The sequence below is a fragment of the Rhincodon typus genome, chromosome 15, assembly GCF_021869965.1.
Source record: "Rhincodon typus isolate 14 chromosome 15, sRhiTyp1.1, whole genome shotgun sequence".
NCBI lineage: Eukaryota > Metazoa > Chordata > Chondrichthyes > Orectolobiformes > Rhincodontidae > Rhincodon > Rhincodon typus.
Window position 1 is genome coordinate 25,636,481 of NC_063346.1, and position 16,235 is coordinate 25,652,715.

The 16,235-nt window shown below is 38.9% G+C and overlaps 1 protein-coding gene across 3 annotated transcripts in view; it reads left to right on the forward strand.

Annotated features, from left to right (window-relative positions):
• piezo1 (piezo-type mechanosensitive ion channel component 1) overlaps nucleotides 1-15,998 on the forward strand; it is a 322,059-nt gene extending 306,061 nt beyond the window's left edge. For all 3 annotated transcript variants that reach the window (XM_048605766.1, XM_048605768.1, XM_048605767.1), the window contains 5 exons: nucleotides 359-531; nucleotides 1,215-1,337; nucleotides 2,157-2,236; nucleotides 7,654-7,858; nucleotides 13,383-15,998. In XM_048605766.1, the coding sequence (XP_048461723.1) occupies nucleotides 359-531; nucleotides 1,215-1,337; nucleotides 2,157-2,236; nucleotides 7,654-7,858; nucleotides 13,383-13,632 (831 nt within the window). In that variant the 3' untranslated portion in view covers nucleotides 13,633-15,998. The remainder of the gene's footprint in view (nucleotides 1-358; nucleotides 532-1,214; nucleotides 1,338-2,156; nucleotides 2,237-7,653; nucleotides 7,859-13,382) is intronic.
• The last annotated feature ends 237 nt before the right edge of the window (nucleotides 15,999-16,235 follow it).

The following is a 16,235-nucleotide window of genomic DNA, read 5'->3' on the forward strand; positions in this document are numbered from 1 at the left end:
TTTGTCTTGTACTGATAAAGAGTGCTGAGTTAAGGAAAAGATTTACATTATTTAAGCAATATGTTACTCTGGCTTCATCTTGCAGTGTGTGTGTGTGAGAGAGAGAGAGAGAGCAAAGTCATGTAACGTTACATGATTTGCTTCATGTGATGAAGTTTACTATCTCATTAGCATGTCACTGTCAGACTTAACCCCTTTTACTACAAGAATCAGCTATCGCTAGTTTTCTAATTTTGTATGAATGTTTAGTGTTTTTGACTAGTAGGTTTTCACAGAGATCCCCACTTTATTGGTCCTTTTATAATCTGCAGCTGTACATTTTCTTGACATCTAAAATAGTTTCTGTCCTCTCCTGAAGGCTGCTATGCAGTTTATCTCACTTTACGGTTATGAGGATATCATGACTGCACACATAGAGGGAAGTTCAGGATCATTATGGAGTGTTAGCCCACCTAGTCGTCAGGCAATGATTACTGAATTAAAAAGCCATAATTCTGCGATGACACTTCGCCTTATGTGGACTTTTCAGAGGTAAGAATGCTCTCCAATATCACAAGTATCAAGTTGCAGGGACAATTTCTCTCTGCACTATGAGCTCCAGAATCATACTCTTAAAGAATGTAGTAATGATTTTACTGTGTATGCCACAAAGGAGTATTATTGCAATGATGCGTGGCTTTGACACATGCTTCTGAAAATATACTCTTGTCAGTGAATCAATTATTATGGCATTTAATAATAAGGAAGGAGCAGCAGCAGAGGATGAAAGAAAATTATGCAAACATTGCACTTTAGATTCCACTATCTCATGGACCACCTTGCTTCATATGCTTGAAACCCTGTAGGTCAAGGATCAGCCTGTTCAGTCAGATAGTGAAATCCCGTCACCCTGAGTAGATGCCCTTCTCTGTTGGAAGGATAGCCAATGGCAACAGTTTGGAAAGCGAAGAAAAACCTGCTTTGTCCCCTTTTTATGGAAAGAAAAGGTTCACATCCTATTTCTTAAGCATTATTCAGTCTACAGTCCAAACCAGACCATATATATAAATCAAGTTAAAATGCGTGTAAGTTTGAGATATTGTGGAAGTTTTTTGTTTCAGATGAGAGGTTGATGTTAATAACATCATTGTTACACGAATAGAAGATTCTTGTCATTCATCTAGTGTATGTTCATCGTTCAATTAGAATAATATTTAATAACTTTCTGTCTTTAGGGATCTGAGTCTAGGTGGAGTACATGAGCACACATCGGAAAAGCACACCATTGATCTGGAACCAAATGACCCTGTGCGGAAACAGTTGGCAAAACTTCTTCTGGGAACTCGGAAGGAGCCAGTGTATGCCTTTATTTGTCTGATTCATCTGAGTGCTGATAATAACACTGTTAACTCAGACATCAACTAGTCTTAGTGCATGTCTGTGGTGAAGCAATATTAGATTTTCAAATAAAACCGGAAAGTGCCAGAGAAACTTGGCAGGCCAGGCAGCATCCGTGGAAAGAAAAAACGGAGTTAACGTTTCAAGTTCAATGACCCTTTGTCACAACTGAAAGCAGCTGGGCAACACTGACAGCAGCACTGTCGCTGGCCTCAAAACATTAACTCTTTTTCTCTCCAAAGATGCTACCAGACTGCTGAGTTTCTGCAGCACTTTCTGATTTTCTTTACCAATATTTTGATCTCCAATTAATTATTAAATTTGAGTTCTGAATTGGTGTTGTATGGAAATTGCATGAATTGACTTAGCATGAGAAATAGTAAGCACAGTGGTTTTATCAAAGTCACAGCAAATTTGAGAATAGTGGATTAGGATGAAGTTTGAAAACCATACTAAAGAAATTAAAGAGGCATGACAAAACCCTTCTGTTGATAGAATTACTACAAGACATATATTTTAATATATAATGGCAATTGTGACAATTAAAAATACCGGACCATTTGTTAGAAATGCTCACAGGGATTGCATTGTGAATGTATGATTTTCTATCCATTAGTTTTAGTGAATGAAAAATCATGGTGTGCACATTCAGGATTTTCCTGAGCACAATATGCTCAATATTCAGGGCATTCCCTGCTAAAGGGAGACCTTGCAAAATTGTCCCTTTAGATCAAACAAAATGTATTGATTTGATGTTTTTGTATGATTTTTACTTACAGATTGATTTCACATATGTTACCAAAGTACATTAGAGCTCCAAATGGGCCAGATGCAAAACCTGTTGAACAGCTGTATCCAGGTAAAATAACTTAATTATGTAGTGGGAAACCTTCCCTTTTTTAAATGATAAATTACAATATTTACTGACAATGCTTAGCACGTTCATCTTGCAGTAAATATTCTTTTGAAAACATCAATTTTCTTTGCCTTAATATAGTCTAGATAATCTTGTTTTGTCTCCATTGTTGTTTTATTTAAGTTACCACAATTTAGGTTCTTTGGAAGATTAAATAAAATCATGTAGAAAGTTGTTCCTCATCGAAAGGCAAGATTGAATGTATTTATTCCGTCCATAATTTCTTATTCCATTTTTACCCAGGTATTGGTTAGTTTCAGAGCTCTATCCAAGATCTGAGCATCAAAATGTTTGAGACTTAAATTTTTCCCTTGAGCAAACACCATACAAAAATCTCAGGTGTGTCTTTTGGAGATGCTAAATTTAAAAGCCCTAAAAGCAAGTGGAAGGTTTGTGATATAATTAACCTTTGGCAGTCAGCTGCAACGTGGGCAACACAGTGACTTCAAGCTGCCTGGAATTTCAGCATCCAGCCAATACGACTTCTATGAAACATTGAAAGATGGCAGAAAATGGGTGAAAATTCTCTCCAAGGTTCTTGAATTCTAAGCTGGAGGCTTTACAGAAAAAATGGTAGGAAAGAAGAGAGAGATCTTGTATCAACAGGAAGCCACAGGATCTTCCAGGTAGACACATCGAAGAGATAGCCATAGAGGCCACTGCCAGGAATTGAGCCCTGAAGACCTGGAAGTAGAGATGTTGGAATTTCAATGATTTTCATATGACTAACCAAGATTAATCAATTCTTCAAATGCCATAGATGCCACAGACAATGGTCCATTCACCTATAACTCACCCCAGCAAGAATCTCAATTTGTCAGCGCTCGTACTTGATATTCATCTACTTAGCAGAACTTTTACACACGCAACTGCTGCAATCTTTATAACAACACTTCACACACACTGCCAGTTGGTCAGTCATGGAAACATATTAGCAAAACAGATTGAAAAATACTGACTAATGCACATCCCTCTCCCTTGCAGTACTAGGTGCTGTACAACTGGATGCAACTGCAGCTAACCAGAGGAGATCAGGCACACTTCAGTGTCCTAATCTTCATCCCCACTTATTATTTTGGTATTATTGGAGAGTGTATTGCTGAGGCCATAGCCAGCAGTGGGGCTGAAAACATTGAAGATTATTATATACTTGTCATTAATTATCCTCAAATCTCGTTTCCCCATCATCCTACAATTTGTTTCTGATTTACAATCTCCAAAATATCATAAATATGCGTCTATGACATTCTCTCATTTCTATGTTTAATGCATTTCTCCTTTCAGATACCCCACCTAGCCAGCCAGGAAGAGTAAAATGACAGTGAAGCGCAGCATCACTCAATCTCTCACTCATAGCCACCAGTTCAGATACTAACACCCTACATAATTGATAGCATAGAGGTGGAATCCGAATGGTGACTTTATGAATGAGTGACTGGCCAGAGCAAGGAGCATACAGGTGGTAGCTTACTGGGGTTGGGGTGCAGGAGGCAGTAGGGTTGGAAAGATGAGGAGGATGTAAGGTTCCACATGAGTTCCACTGTAGTTAGCTTGGGTCGCACTTTATTGGGCAGCCTACAGAACAGGATTCACTACAAAATACTTAGTCATTGACAGGGCTACCAGAAAGCTTGTGGTCAATGTCAAGGAGCATGGAGGAAGTAGGCACCTACATGGTACCAGGGCTTCAGGGAGAGTGTGGAGCTCATTCTTTCCAGTGTGGAAATGGCGGCCAACTCTGTCCTCTCACTTATGGAGCATAGAGTCACAGAGTCATACAGTATGGAAACAAGCCCTTCGACCTAATTTGTCCACACCAACCATGTTCCCAAACTGAACAAGTGCCATTTGCCTGCATTTGGCCCATATCCCTCTAAACCATTCATTACCATGTACCTGTCAAACTGTCTTATAAATGTTGTAATTGTACCTCCAATTCCCACTTCCTCTGGTAGCTCATTCTATATATGCACCTCTGTGTGAAAAAGTTGCCCCTCAGGTCCCTTTTAAATCTTTCCACTCTCACCTTAAACTAGTTTTGAACTCCCCTACACTGGGGAAAAGACCTTTGCTATTCATCTTATCTATGCCTCTCATGATTTTATAAAATTCTGTAAAATTATCCCTCAGCCTGCTATGCCCTGGGGGAAAAAAAGTCCCAGCCTATCCGGCCTCTCCTTATAACTCAAAGCTTCCGGTCTCAGTAACATACTTGTAAATCTTTTTTGTACCCTTTCCAGTTTAGTAAAACCCTTGTATAACAGGGTGACCAGAATTGTACACAATACTCCAAATGTGGCCTTACCAATATCTTGTACAGCTGTAACATGACATCCTAACTCCTGTACTCAATGCTCTGACCAATCAAGGCAAGTGTGCCAAACGCCTTCTTTACCACCCTGTCTACCTGTGGCACCACTGTCAAGGAACTATGCACCTGCACCCCTGGACTTTCTATTCAACAACACTTCCAGGACCCTACCATTAACTGTGTAAGCACTGTCCGGTTTGTCTTACCAAAATGCAACATCTCGTATTTATCTGAATTAAACTCCATCTGCCGTTTCTCGGCCCACTGAGTTGATCAAAATCCCATTGTACTCTTAGCCTTCTTCGCTACCCATTATACCACCGATTTTGGTGTCATCTGCAAACTTCCTAATCATGTCTTCTATATTCCCATTCAAACCGTTTATATGAATGATGAAAAACAGTGGACCCAGCACCAATCCTTGCGGGACACTGCTGGTCACAAGTCTCCAGTCTGAACAACAAGCTTTTACTTCTCCCCTCTGTCTCCTACCATGAAGCCAATTTTGCATTCAATTGGCTAGCTGTCCCTGAATCTGATGCAATTTAACCCTACTAACCAGTCTACCGTGCAGAACCTTGTCAAAGGTCTTGCTAAAGTCCATGTAGATGACTCTACCACTCTGCCTTCATCTATCTTCTTGGTCAAAAAACTCCATCAAGTTTGTGAGACACAATTTCCCACACACAAAGCCAACCTGACTCTTCCTAATCCGTCCTTGCCTTTCCAAATTCGTATAAATCCTGTCTCTCAGAATCCCCTCCATTAATGTATGTACCGCTGACGTTAGGCTCAGCGGTCTTTAGTTCCCTGGTTTTTCCTTGCAGCCTTTCTTTAATAAAAGCACAATAGCCAACCTCCAGTCTTCCAGCACCTAACCCATGGCTATTGATGATACAAGTATCTTTACTAGGGGCTGTGCAATTTCTTCCTGAGCATTCCACAATGTCCTGGTCTTGGGATTTGTTTACCTTTATGCATTTTAAGACTTCCAGCACCACCTCTTCTGTAATGTGGACTCTTTTCAAGACATCACTATTTATTTCCCCAGGTTCCCTAGCTACCATGTAAATACTGATGAGAAATATTTGTTTAGGATATCACCCATCTCCTGCGGTTCCTAACATAGATTGCTTCAATGATCTTTAAAGGGCCCTATTCTCTCCCTAGTTACTCTTTTGCCCCTAACATATTTACGGAATCTCTTTGGATTCTCCTTTTCCCTTATCTGCCAAAACTATCTCATGTCCCCTTTTTGTCCTCCTCATTTCCCTCTTAAGTGTTCTCCTTTCCCCCTCCCATACTCCTCAAGGGATTCCCTTGATCCTGGCTACCTACACTTGACACGTGCTTCCACCTTTCTCCTGACCAGAGCCTCAATATCTGTAGTCATCGAGTGTTCCCCTCTCCTGCCAACCTTGCCTTACACACTAACAGGAACATGCTGGCCTTGAACTCTCATTATCTTGCTTTTGAAAGCCTCCAACTTGCCAGGTGTCCCTTTACCTGTGAACAGCTTCCCTCAATCAACTTTTGAAAGTTCCTGTCTAATACCATCAAAATTAGCCTTGCCCCAATACAAATTTAACTTCTGGATCAAATCTATTCTTTTCCATAACTATTTTAAAACTAATAGAATTATGGTCATTGGTTCCAAAGTGCTCCCCACTAACACCTCAGTCACTCGCCCTGCCTTATTTCCCAAGAGAAGATCTGGCCATCTACATATTGATTGAGAAAGTTTTCCTGAACAAACTTAATAAATTCCTTCACGTGCAAGCCCTTAACACTATGGCAGTCCCAGGCTATTTTTGGAAAGTTAAAATTCCTTACTATTACAATTCTATTATTTTTACAGCTATCTGCAATCTCCCTACTTATTTGCATATTACACAAATCATAATACAGAGGCCACCCAATGACTGCATGCTGTGATACATGCTGACACTCCTCCCAACAGAGCTATGATTAATGTGCAAAGGAGCTTGAACGTTATCAGAGCAATCCAGCAATCTGCTGTCTGCGGGATCTGTAGAGCTCTACGGAGAATAGTAAACACTGTTCTCTTATCGCCTGACCGCATTCAACTTACTGTACTTCATGCCTTCAGTGCTCTTGCCATTTCCGGATTGCTGCTTCCAATATCAAGGTGATACAGTCTAAATCTGGGCCATCCAGTCCTAAGGTTGCTCCAAGATCATGTGCAATCTCATTCATTGTAAGTCAGCAGTGAACCGCAGACAATGGGATAGCGCTGCACAGCAATACTGAGAAAAGCAGAGTCACATTGAAGACAGACACTAAGTGAATATACTCGGATGACTATTGACTTATATGCAAAAGGATATGATTTCATTTATAAAGTCAGTTTGAAATGTTTATGGTATGGGCTTTTATTTTTGCAATGTGGCCAAATCAGCACTGAGATTGTCAATGACAGAGGGAAGATGAAGCACAGGACTATTCATGAATGAAGAATTGGAGTTGGAGAAGTCACCAGACTCAGATGAGTTCTTCATAGAAAGCCCAGTCAGAAAGGAGGTGCCAATCTTGTCTGCTCCTTTTCTTTACCTCTTCCTATTCTTCATGCTCCTCTTGCTCTTCAATTACTCTCCATATGGAGGTGACACTTCACCATGGTGAGAATGTTTAGTATATAGCAGACCATCACAAACCTTAACACACATTGCAGTGCAGTGCCAGTGTGTGCAGACCATGGAATTTAGCTGTTGCTGCATGTCAGCAGTCTGCTATAACAGCCAGCTTTTCACTGTACGCACATCGACTGCATCGGTTGCACACTGGAAGTACGACTGCAATTGATTATTGCATGTTGGTGTCGTGGCTGGAACTGATTTACTGCACACTAAATAACCCACAAAACTAGTCTTTATTACTGCAGTGATGAATGCAAGGTCTTGTATGAAGTATGTTATTTAGGATTTGGCCTATTAAGAAAGTATTGATACAAATTTGAAATTGTCAGGTACAATTTAATAAGTTTTACTACTTCTAAACTACTGCATTAAAAATGTTTCACCACTGACAGATGATGAAAATAGCTACCTGAATGTGACCATGGAACTACAAAGGCATGTTGGCAAAGATGCAAATGATTCGGACAGTATCTTGGAATGGTGGGTGATACAGACCAAGACTGAAGAATGTAAACAAAATGAATGTCATGAACTACAAATGATCATCTTCAATGACAAGGTCAGCCCACCAAGCCTGGGCTTCCTTGCTGGACATGGGTATGTTTCTTTCAGAAATGTAACAGTAACATTTGTTTCCTTTACATAATAAAGCTTTCAGAAACAACGTAGCAGCTGGAACTGAAATTAAATATTAAGATATGATCTTTGTTAATTTGCCTCTGATATATTTCAAAATGTATTTAACCAAATCAGCCAACACAAGAGTTAAAATTTGTGATGGACTATCTGTTCTTCATACATTTACCAAATTTTTAATGTCTTTTTTTTGGGGGGCAGTTAAGGCCTATGCATGACTCATCCTGGAGCCTCAAAACTGCATGTACATCAGAATCCCAATGCAATTGTAACTGAGTGCATTCATAAAGCTTTTAAATTTGTTAACCCATACAGCCCAATAGCTTTTTAACATAAAGGAATCCCCTCAATACCAATCAAAAGAAAACTGATGGACAAGATTTTAAACACTTTTATTGTAACAAACCAACCAAAATTCACCTATTTCAAACATGAATTAGTAAATAATGTTTCACATAAAAATGTTACTTTCACATTTTAATTGTCGATGCAGCAAAGATATGTTTAGTGTAGACACAAGCAGTTGCATCCCTTTCTGCTCAAATATTTTTACTTATTTATTCATGGGATGTGGGTATTTCTGGCTGGACCAGTATTTATGGCCCATGTAGGCCAGACCAGGTAAGGATTTCTTTCCCTAAAGGACATTCGTAAACTAGCTGAGATTTTTCTTGACATTATTAAACTCTTTTATTTCTAGTATATTTTTGAATGCAAATTCCACCATCTACCCTGGTGGGATTTGAACCCAGGTCCCCAGAATATTACCTGGGTTTCTGGATTAATAGTCTTGCAATAATATCACTAGGCCATCACCTGTTGACAATCTCAATCCTTCTAACTTGGCCTTTAGTACAAAGGACTAAATGCATTTTGCCTTCATTGGTTTTACTGGCAGCCACAGGTATCCAGGATCCTCTGACCAGGCACACATACAACAGTCCCCTTGCACTCACGGCTGGACAGTCCTGATGGTGTAGCTGTTTCTAGTTCCTTTTCAACAAATGATAACCAATGCATACAATTTGGTGCTCCGATACAAATGCTCAGGTCTTCATTATGCTTGAATTTTTCACACGTTTTAGGATTTTGGTCTCTTTCAGCTTGTTCACACATGGTATCACCAAGAACGTCAGTTGTATTCTCTTCTACCTGACAAACAAAGAGCTCATTTACATGTAGTGAGCTTATCTTTCTTCCCTTTACACAAATTCTCATTTCTGAAAGGTGTCTGCTCGGGCTTGTTGCCCCGGAAAGACATGAATTCAACATTTCAAACCACCCATCACCACCACTACTCCCACCTTCGCAGCTCCCAATTGGCTTTCCTTCCATAACAAGCTCACTACAGTTTAACTTCTCTGAAATGATTCAATGCCCAGGTAACCATTAACCCCCTTTGCAGTGTTATCTTAATTCTGCTTTGGACTTAAAGGTTCATCTCATAAAAATAACAGACTTTTCCCAAAGTGCAAGGTTCATCACGAATTGCAGAATCATTTTAAATTTAAGGCCTCAACATCTCCAAAAACCTAGTCTTGCAAATGATATGCTTCCCACAGCTATCTCACTGTGCCTGGAAATCTTCCGAAGGCTGCAATGTGAGCCTGTGCAGGATGAAATCCTCTCAATGTCCCAACTTTGAAGCCTTTTGTTATCTCAAACCTCAAGGGTTTCTGCATCACGTTTTTTCAAAATTAACCAAAACATAACTTGAGTAGATTTCAGGTACTTAGTCAAGTAACATTTCATATTCAAAAGTATTGTAGAGTCATTATTCCTTACTTCAGAAACAGAACAGAAAAAAAAAACCCTTCCATTTATGTTGGTCCAGATTTTGTGGTAGCAATGGAAAAAATTGTCGGAGCTTGCTGTCATTATTTCTCTTAAGCTGACAGTAATTTCTGGAGTCGGTTCATGTGCACTTAAATACAGAAATTGAGAAGTTGCTGTCAGTAACTTTACAGTTCCAATTGGGCAATGTTCACATGCTGTGAATACATCCAAGAGCCTTCATGAAGGTTGCATGCTCTCTTTAAATTACTATGTAAGCAACGTGCAAAAAATAGAGATCATATTTAAATAAATCACTTGCACATCCTAATTAATTTCAGAGGGAATGTGACCTATTGAATATGCAATCCTTCCAAGCTGCAATCAATTAGAAATTATTGAACTGACAAGAACTTCTATTCTTCCATTATTTATCAAAATGTCTTCAAGGTTTTGTAAAGCACAATTGGAATGTAATTAGATTTTTATCAGTGTATTAAGTTGATAATTATATTTTGAGAGTTTCATCAACTCTGAAGAAGTAATTTTATGTTTATTCAATATCAAATGTCTCCATTAAAGTTTTAAGTTTTTATTTGTTCATGGGTGAAGTGCCAACCAAGTGGGCTGCATTTTCCTAGATGGTGTTAGACTTTTTGAGGCTGGATGACGCTGTATTCATTCAGCTAAGCGGAGAATACTCCAGTGCATGCTTGACTTTTGACTTGTGAATGGAGGAATGGCTTTGAGGGGAGTGACTGCTGCAGATAGCCCCACTTCTAACCTGCTGTTATAGTCACAGTATTTATATGGCTGTCTAGTTAGAGTTTCTGGCCAGATTGTTGCTAGTGTGAGATTCAGTGATAGAACATGGAACAGTACCGCACAGGAACAGGCTCTTCAGCCCACCATGCTATTCTATTCTAATCCCATCTGCCTGCACATGGTCCATATTCCCTCCCTGTTCCTGCGTCTGTCTAAATACCTCTTAAACTGTGTTATTGTATCTGCTTCTCCCACCTCCAATGTTGTTGGTCATCATTTGGCAAATACATAGCACGAATGTTACTTTGCACTTATCAGCTCCAGTTGGATAGATGTTGTCTAGGTCTTGATATATGCAGGCATGGACTATTTCAATCTCTGAGGAGTTGTGCCTAAATGCTGTGGAATGATCAACATTTGACTGTATGATGGAGGAAAGGCTATTAATGACACAGAATTAGATGGTTGATCCTAGGACACTGCCCTAAGAAACACCTGCATTTTGTCCTTGCATATGAACAAACACATGAACATATAAGCTAAGAGCAGCAGTAAACCAATCATCCCCATGAGCCTATGTCTTTACCTGGTCTGTCCTACATGTAACTCCAGACCCACACTGATGTGGTTGACTCTTACCTGCCCTCTGGGCAATTAGGAATGGGCAATAAATGCTGGTCTAGCCAGCGACATTCACATCCTACGAATGAATGTTTAAAAATAAAGATCATGGCTAATGTAAGTGTGGCTTTAATGCCATAGTTCCACCTAACCTTGATAACTTTGACTCCCATATGAATATAGGAATTAGGCCTCCAACAAGCACCAGCACCTTTCTTTGTAACAGGCATGACTTCAGCCAATGCTCAGACTTTTTCCTGATTCCCATTGACTTCCATTTTACTAGGGCTACCTGATGCTATACTTGATCACATTCCCTTGATGGGCAATCAATTTTCATTTCATCTCTGGGATTCAGCTCTTTTGTCCATTTTTGAACCAAATTTTTAATGAGTGGTGAATGAGTACCCAGTGAACCGGTAATCCTGCTTTTTGTCAACTGATGCCAGTATTGTAGCTATACTAGAACAGCTTGGCCAGGGGCGTGAGTAGCTTTGTCACTGGCCATCATTTATTTCTCACTCCTAATCACTTTGAACACATGGTGGTGAGCTGCCTCCTTGATCTGCAGCACAACACATGGTGGTATTAGGAAGTAAGAACTTGGAATTTGACTGAGCAAAGGAATAGCACTATAGTTTCAAATCAAGATGGCTTGAAATGAAGCTTGCCAGTGGTCATGTTCCTTTGCTTCTGCTGCCTTTGTCCTTTTAGTTAGGACAGGTCATAGGTTTGGATGGAGCTGTTGATGATGCCTTGGTGGTAGAGTGTAAAAGAATATGGTGGTGGTGAGGTATCAATCAAATAGGCTGCTTGGTCCTTCTTGAGTATTGTTGAAACAGCACTCATCCAGGCAAGTGAGAATAATCCATTACAGCCCTGACTTGTGCCTTTGTAGTTGGTGCTCAGGCTGTGGAGAGTCAGGTGGTGAATTATTCATTGCAGAATTCCTGACCTCTGACCTGCTGTTACAGCCACAGTATTTATAGGCCTGATTCAGATCAATCTTTGGTGATCCTAGGATGTTGATACTGGGGTTTGAATCCCATCAGTATCTGAGGAATCTGAAATGGAGTGAAATTTTTACAATCGTGAGTACAGATATCCCTATTTCTGGCCTTAAGATGGGTCGGGTGGGGGGTGGGGGAGGGGGTGGCGGCAGGGCCATGGCAGGGGCAGCAGTCATTGATGGAGCAGCTAAAGAAGGTTGGGCCAAGACACCATTCTGAGGAACTCCAACAGTGGTCTCCTAGGACTAAGACAATTGACCTCCAACAACCCCACCATCTTTCTTTTGTGATAGGTGTGACCCTAACCACCAGACATTTTGCCCGATCACTATTGTCTTCAGTTTTACCACTGCTCCTAAGTTAATTGCTGCCTGGATGTCAAGGGGGGGTGTCGCTCTCACCTTACCTTTGAAGTTTGGTTCTTTTGTCCATGTCATGAGCTCCCAAACCAAGTTGTCCTGATGGAACCGAAACCAAATGTCAGTGGGCAGGTTACTGTTTAGTAAGTGCTGTTTTGATAGCACTGTTCACAATAAATTCCATCACTTTGCTAATGACCAAGAGTAGACTCATGGAGCAGTAATTGGCTGGTTTGCATTTGTCCTGCTTTTCATGGCCAGAACATATCTGGGCAATTTTCCATATTATTGGGTAAATGCCAGTGTAGTTGCTGTACTGGAATATCTTAGTTGAGTGTATAGCTAGTTCTGGAGCATAACTCTTTGTATGTTGCTGAAATTAACTTGAAGATAACTCTTGCTGAAAGCTTGGAGATCCCTTTGTCTTGGCAAAGATTTAAGCAGGTTTCAAATAAATGGAAACATGCCTAGATGTTTGTAAATAGCGTTCATCAATGTCAACAGCAAATGCCATTGCTACTCTGCTAAGCACAAAAGAACAACCCAAAGCCTTTTCATCACTGCATTCCAAAGCATTTTTCAGTCAAGTTCTTTGAAGCTGTTACCAATGTCATGTAGGAAAGTATCTGACAGTGCTCAGATTACTACACTGAAATGTCAATCTAGATTACATGTTCATCTCTGAAATGGGCTTGAACCCTCAATCTTCTGATTTAATTCATCTGGATTTATTTCTGTCCTAATGTAGGTCTGAGCATAATAGAAATATTAACAATTGTAGTTTAATTTTATCAGGGGAGAATGGAGAAGAAAATCAATTTCCTTAAAGTAAGGGAACTAGTAAATTTGGGATGGATGAGAATCCATCATAGGGTTACTGTTACACAGTTTCTGGATGGTGTAAGATTGACAAGCTCAATTGCCTTTTCATGATCTGGGTTTTCTTTCATTTTTCAGAATAATGGGTCTTTATGTCTCAATTGTATTGGTTGTTGGGAAGTTCGTGCGAGGTTTCTTCAGTGAAATATCGTATTCTATCATGTTTGAGGAGCTGCCTTGTGTGGATCGCATCTTGAAACTGTGTCATGACATCTTCCTTGTGAGAGAGAATGGAGAGTTGGAGGTGGAAGAAGAGCTTTATGCCAAACTGATCTTCTTATACCGGTCACCTGAAACAATGATTAAATGGACTAGAGAGAAAGACTAACCCAGCTGTCTGTATCCTCTTTGCTCTCTCTCTACTTATTTCTTCTTGTCCGCCTCCCCCTTTTTGATCTTCTCTCTTTTGCTCATCTCTCCTTGTTTCTGACTTTTATTTTCTTGGCTGAGCCAAGTTGAATGTGTACATTCTGATTAATGGAATTACCTCAGATTATCAGAAATCTATTTATCGGCTTTACCTTCTCTTTCTTAATTACTCATGTGGGAGCTACTTTTTTTCATGGTCTTAATAAAAGTAACTCAATGCCTTACAACACAAACACTACTCAATGAGTCTGACTTAAGAAAACTGAAATGATGATTTGGCAATGTCGTGTTGCTGAAGACTGCACACTGAATAGGTGAATTCGTATTTTGTTGCCACTGCTTATACGCAAAAAAACTTTTTTTTTAAATCTCTGATAACACATTTTGATTAGTCATTTAGTTTGACTTGGAGCTACAGTACTACCACAAATGGGAAAGCAAAATATATTGTCTACAGTTATCGGGCTTGAAGTAACTCAAGCAAAATCCTCTTTCACCACTTTCTGTTCAACACAATGCCAAGCTGATTATAGTTCTGCAATGAAAGCACAGAGAAATGGAGAGCTGAAGACACTTTTGAACCATTTTTATATTTTTAAAAACATGTTAACTATTTTTGAGAAAAGAGTGATTGCCAAGAGACCAATTACTCGGAAACATTGTTGAGTGTTTGCAACACGACTATGATAGATACAAAGTCCTGTGGGAACTCTCATGAAAACCTTTTATGATGAAAATTGGAAAGAATCACGGAAAGGTTGTGACATTGAAAGCAGGAATCTGAATTGATTCAACAATGTTGCAAAATTAGTAGTATCGAAACTGCAACATCAGAATAGTATCAAATTGTTATTTTCGTTTATATTTTGTTTACATACTTCAGAACTTTGGTGAATTTACAGCCCAATATCATTTCATAAGTATCTCTGATTCCCAGACTAATCTGACTGTAGTAAATGGAAAAATGATTATTTTGTAGTGACTAACTTTTACTGCACTTATCAATGAGGCTTTTGTGCAATTACTTTCTGCCAAAGATCATGTTGCAGTTGATTGTAAATACAGGACATCCAGGAGCACTAAATTTTGTATTTTAGTATTCAAAAAATTAAGTTCAGTGGAAAGGTTGACAATTGACACTTCTTTCAAAATTAAGGATGTCTGTCAATTGGCAATGATTGTATATGTTTTCCTTATTGTGATTAAAAAAAAAAACCTGATTACTAGGCTGGGAAGATGTTTAAAAGCAAGTACAAGTAAAAGGTTGTTAGGAAATAGTATAACTTTCATACACTTTACTGCCTTACAGCAATACATTCTGTTTGTAACTAGATGAAGCAACAAGGCACTCTAGTCTGTGCTGAGAAGTTCTTCGCCATTTTGGATTTATCATTGATATTAAATTATACCGAAATGGGATATGTTGTACTAAAATAGCAATCTTAAGATGATCAAAAATGCTTTAACGTAGTATAGCTTAGGCAAACTTTTGAATATTTGGGAAATCAAACTATCAAACACCATTTCTTAAAGGATTTAATCAAATCTTGACCATTTGATCTTAATTATTTTGTGACGAAGGGTTTTCAAGTCAATGATTGAGTTTTAACTCTCTTACACAAGACTTCCCCTTATGTAGCCTCTAAGAAATGGTTCAATATTAAAAAGACACATGATGCCTTAATTTATAAACCCAAAGGAATATGATCCTTTTGAAAATGCAGTAGGTCCAAGAGAACTGCCTACGCTGTTTGCAAGAATGTAATTTGTCCCTACTTATACCAAACATAGCCCAATTGCAAGCAGTGTATTGATCCCTTTGGTAACCTGGTTAGTAATGATTCTAAATAAAACCTGGAATTATTATTTTTTAAAAATATATATATATATATATTCTTATGTTCCAAAACCTATATGCTGCTTGATTATAGTAAAATCTATGGGATTCCATTTTGCACCTCTTGCGTACAATACAAATGTACCTTTATACCAAGAGTGATACAGTATCTTATTTTAGTGTCCAGACTTTAACTATGATTACATAAAGATCACGAAAGGGTTTTGCACTACCTGTGAATCAATACGGCGTTGAAATAATGGGGGTGGCACACATAAGAATTAAGTCTGCAGATTCAGTTGGCATTAACAAAAAGGTCCTAGAGATGACATGACAACTTTCTTTTTGTAAATATATAAAAATGAAATTGTTTCACATTTTTCCCCACAAAAGGGTAGAATGTATTTCTGAAATTTTAAGACCTGTCTGTAAACCCAAAGGTCCAATGCTTTGTTTTTTGAATCAATAAATTTGTATCTGGTTTAGAACCCTGAGTTGTAGTGTTTCAATAAATTTTCTTGTCAACTTTGTTTAATGGTGAGATGCATTGGAAGTTCAAATTATTATGCAGGTTTTTACACATATCTGCACAGACATTATGATTTCTGAGAGTTGGAAATTGGGTGATTTGAATAACAAGCAGCTTACACTGAGGATACAAATTTAAAATCTACTCTGAGTGTCCTAATGCAATTGCTCATATATATAAATAAGCAAATTAACAA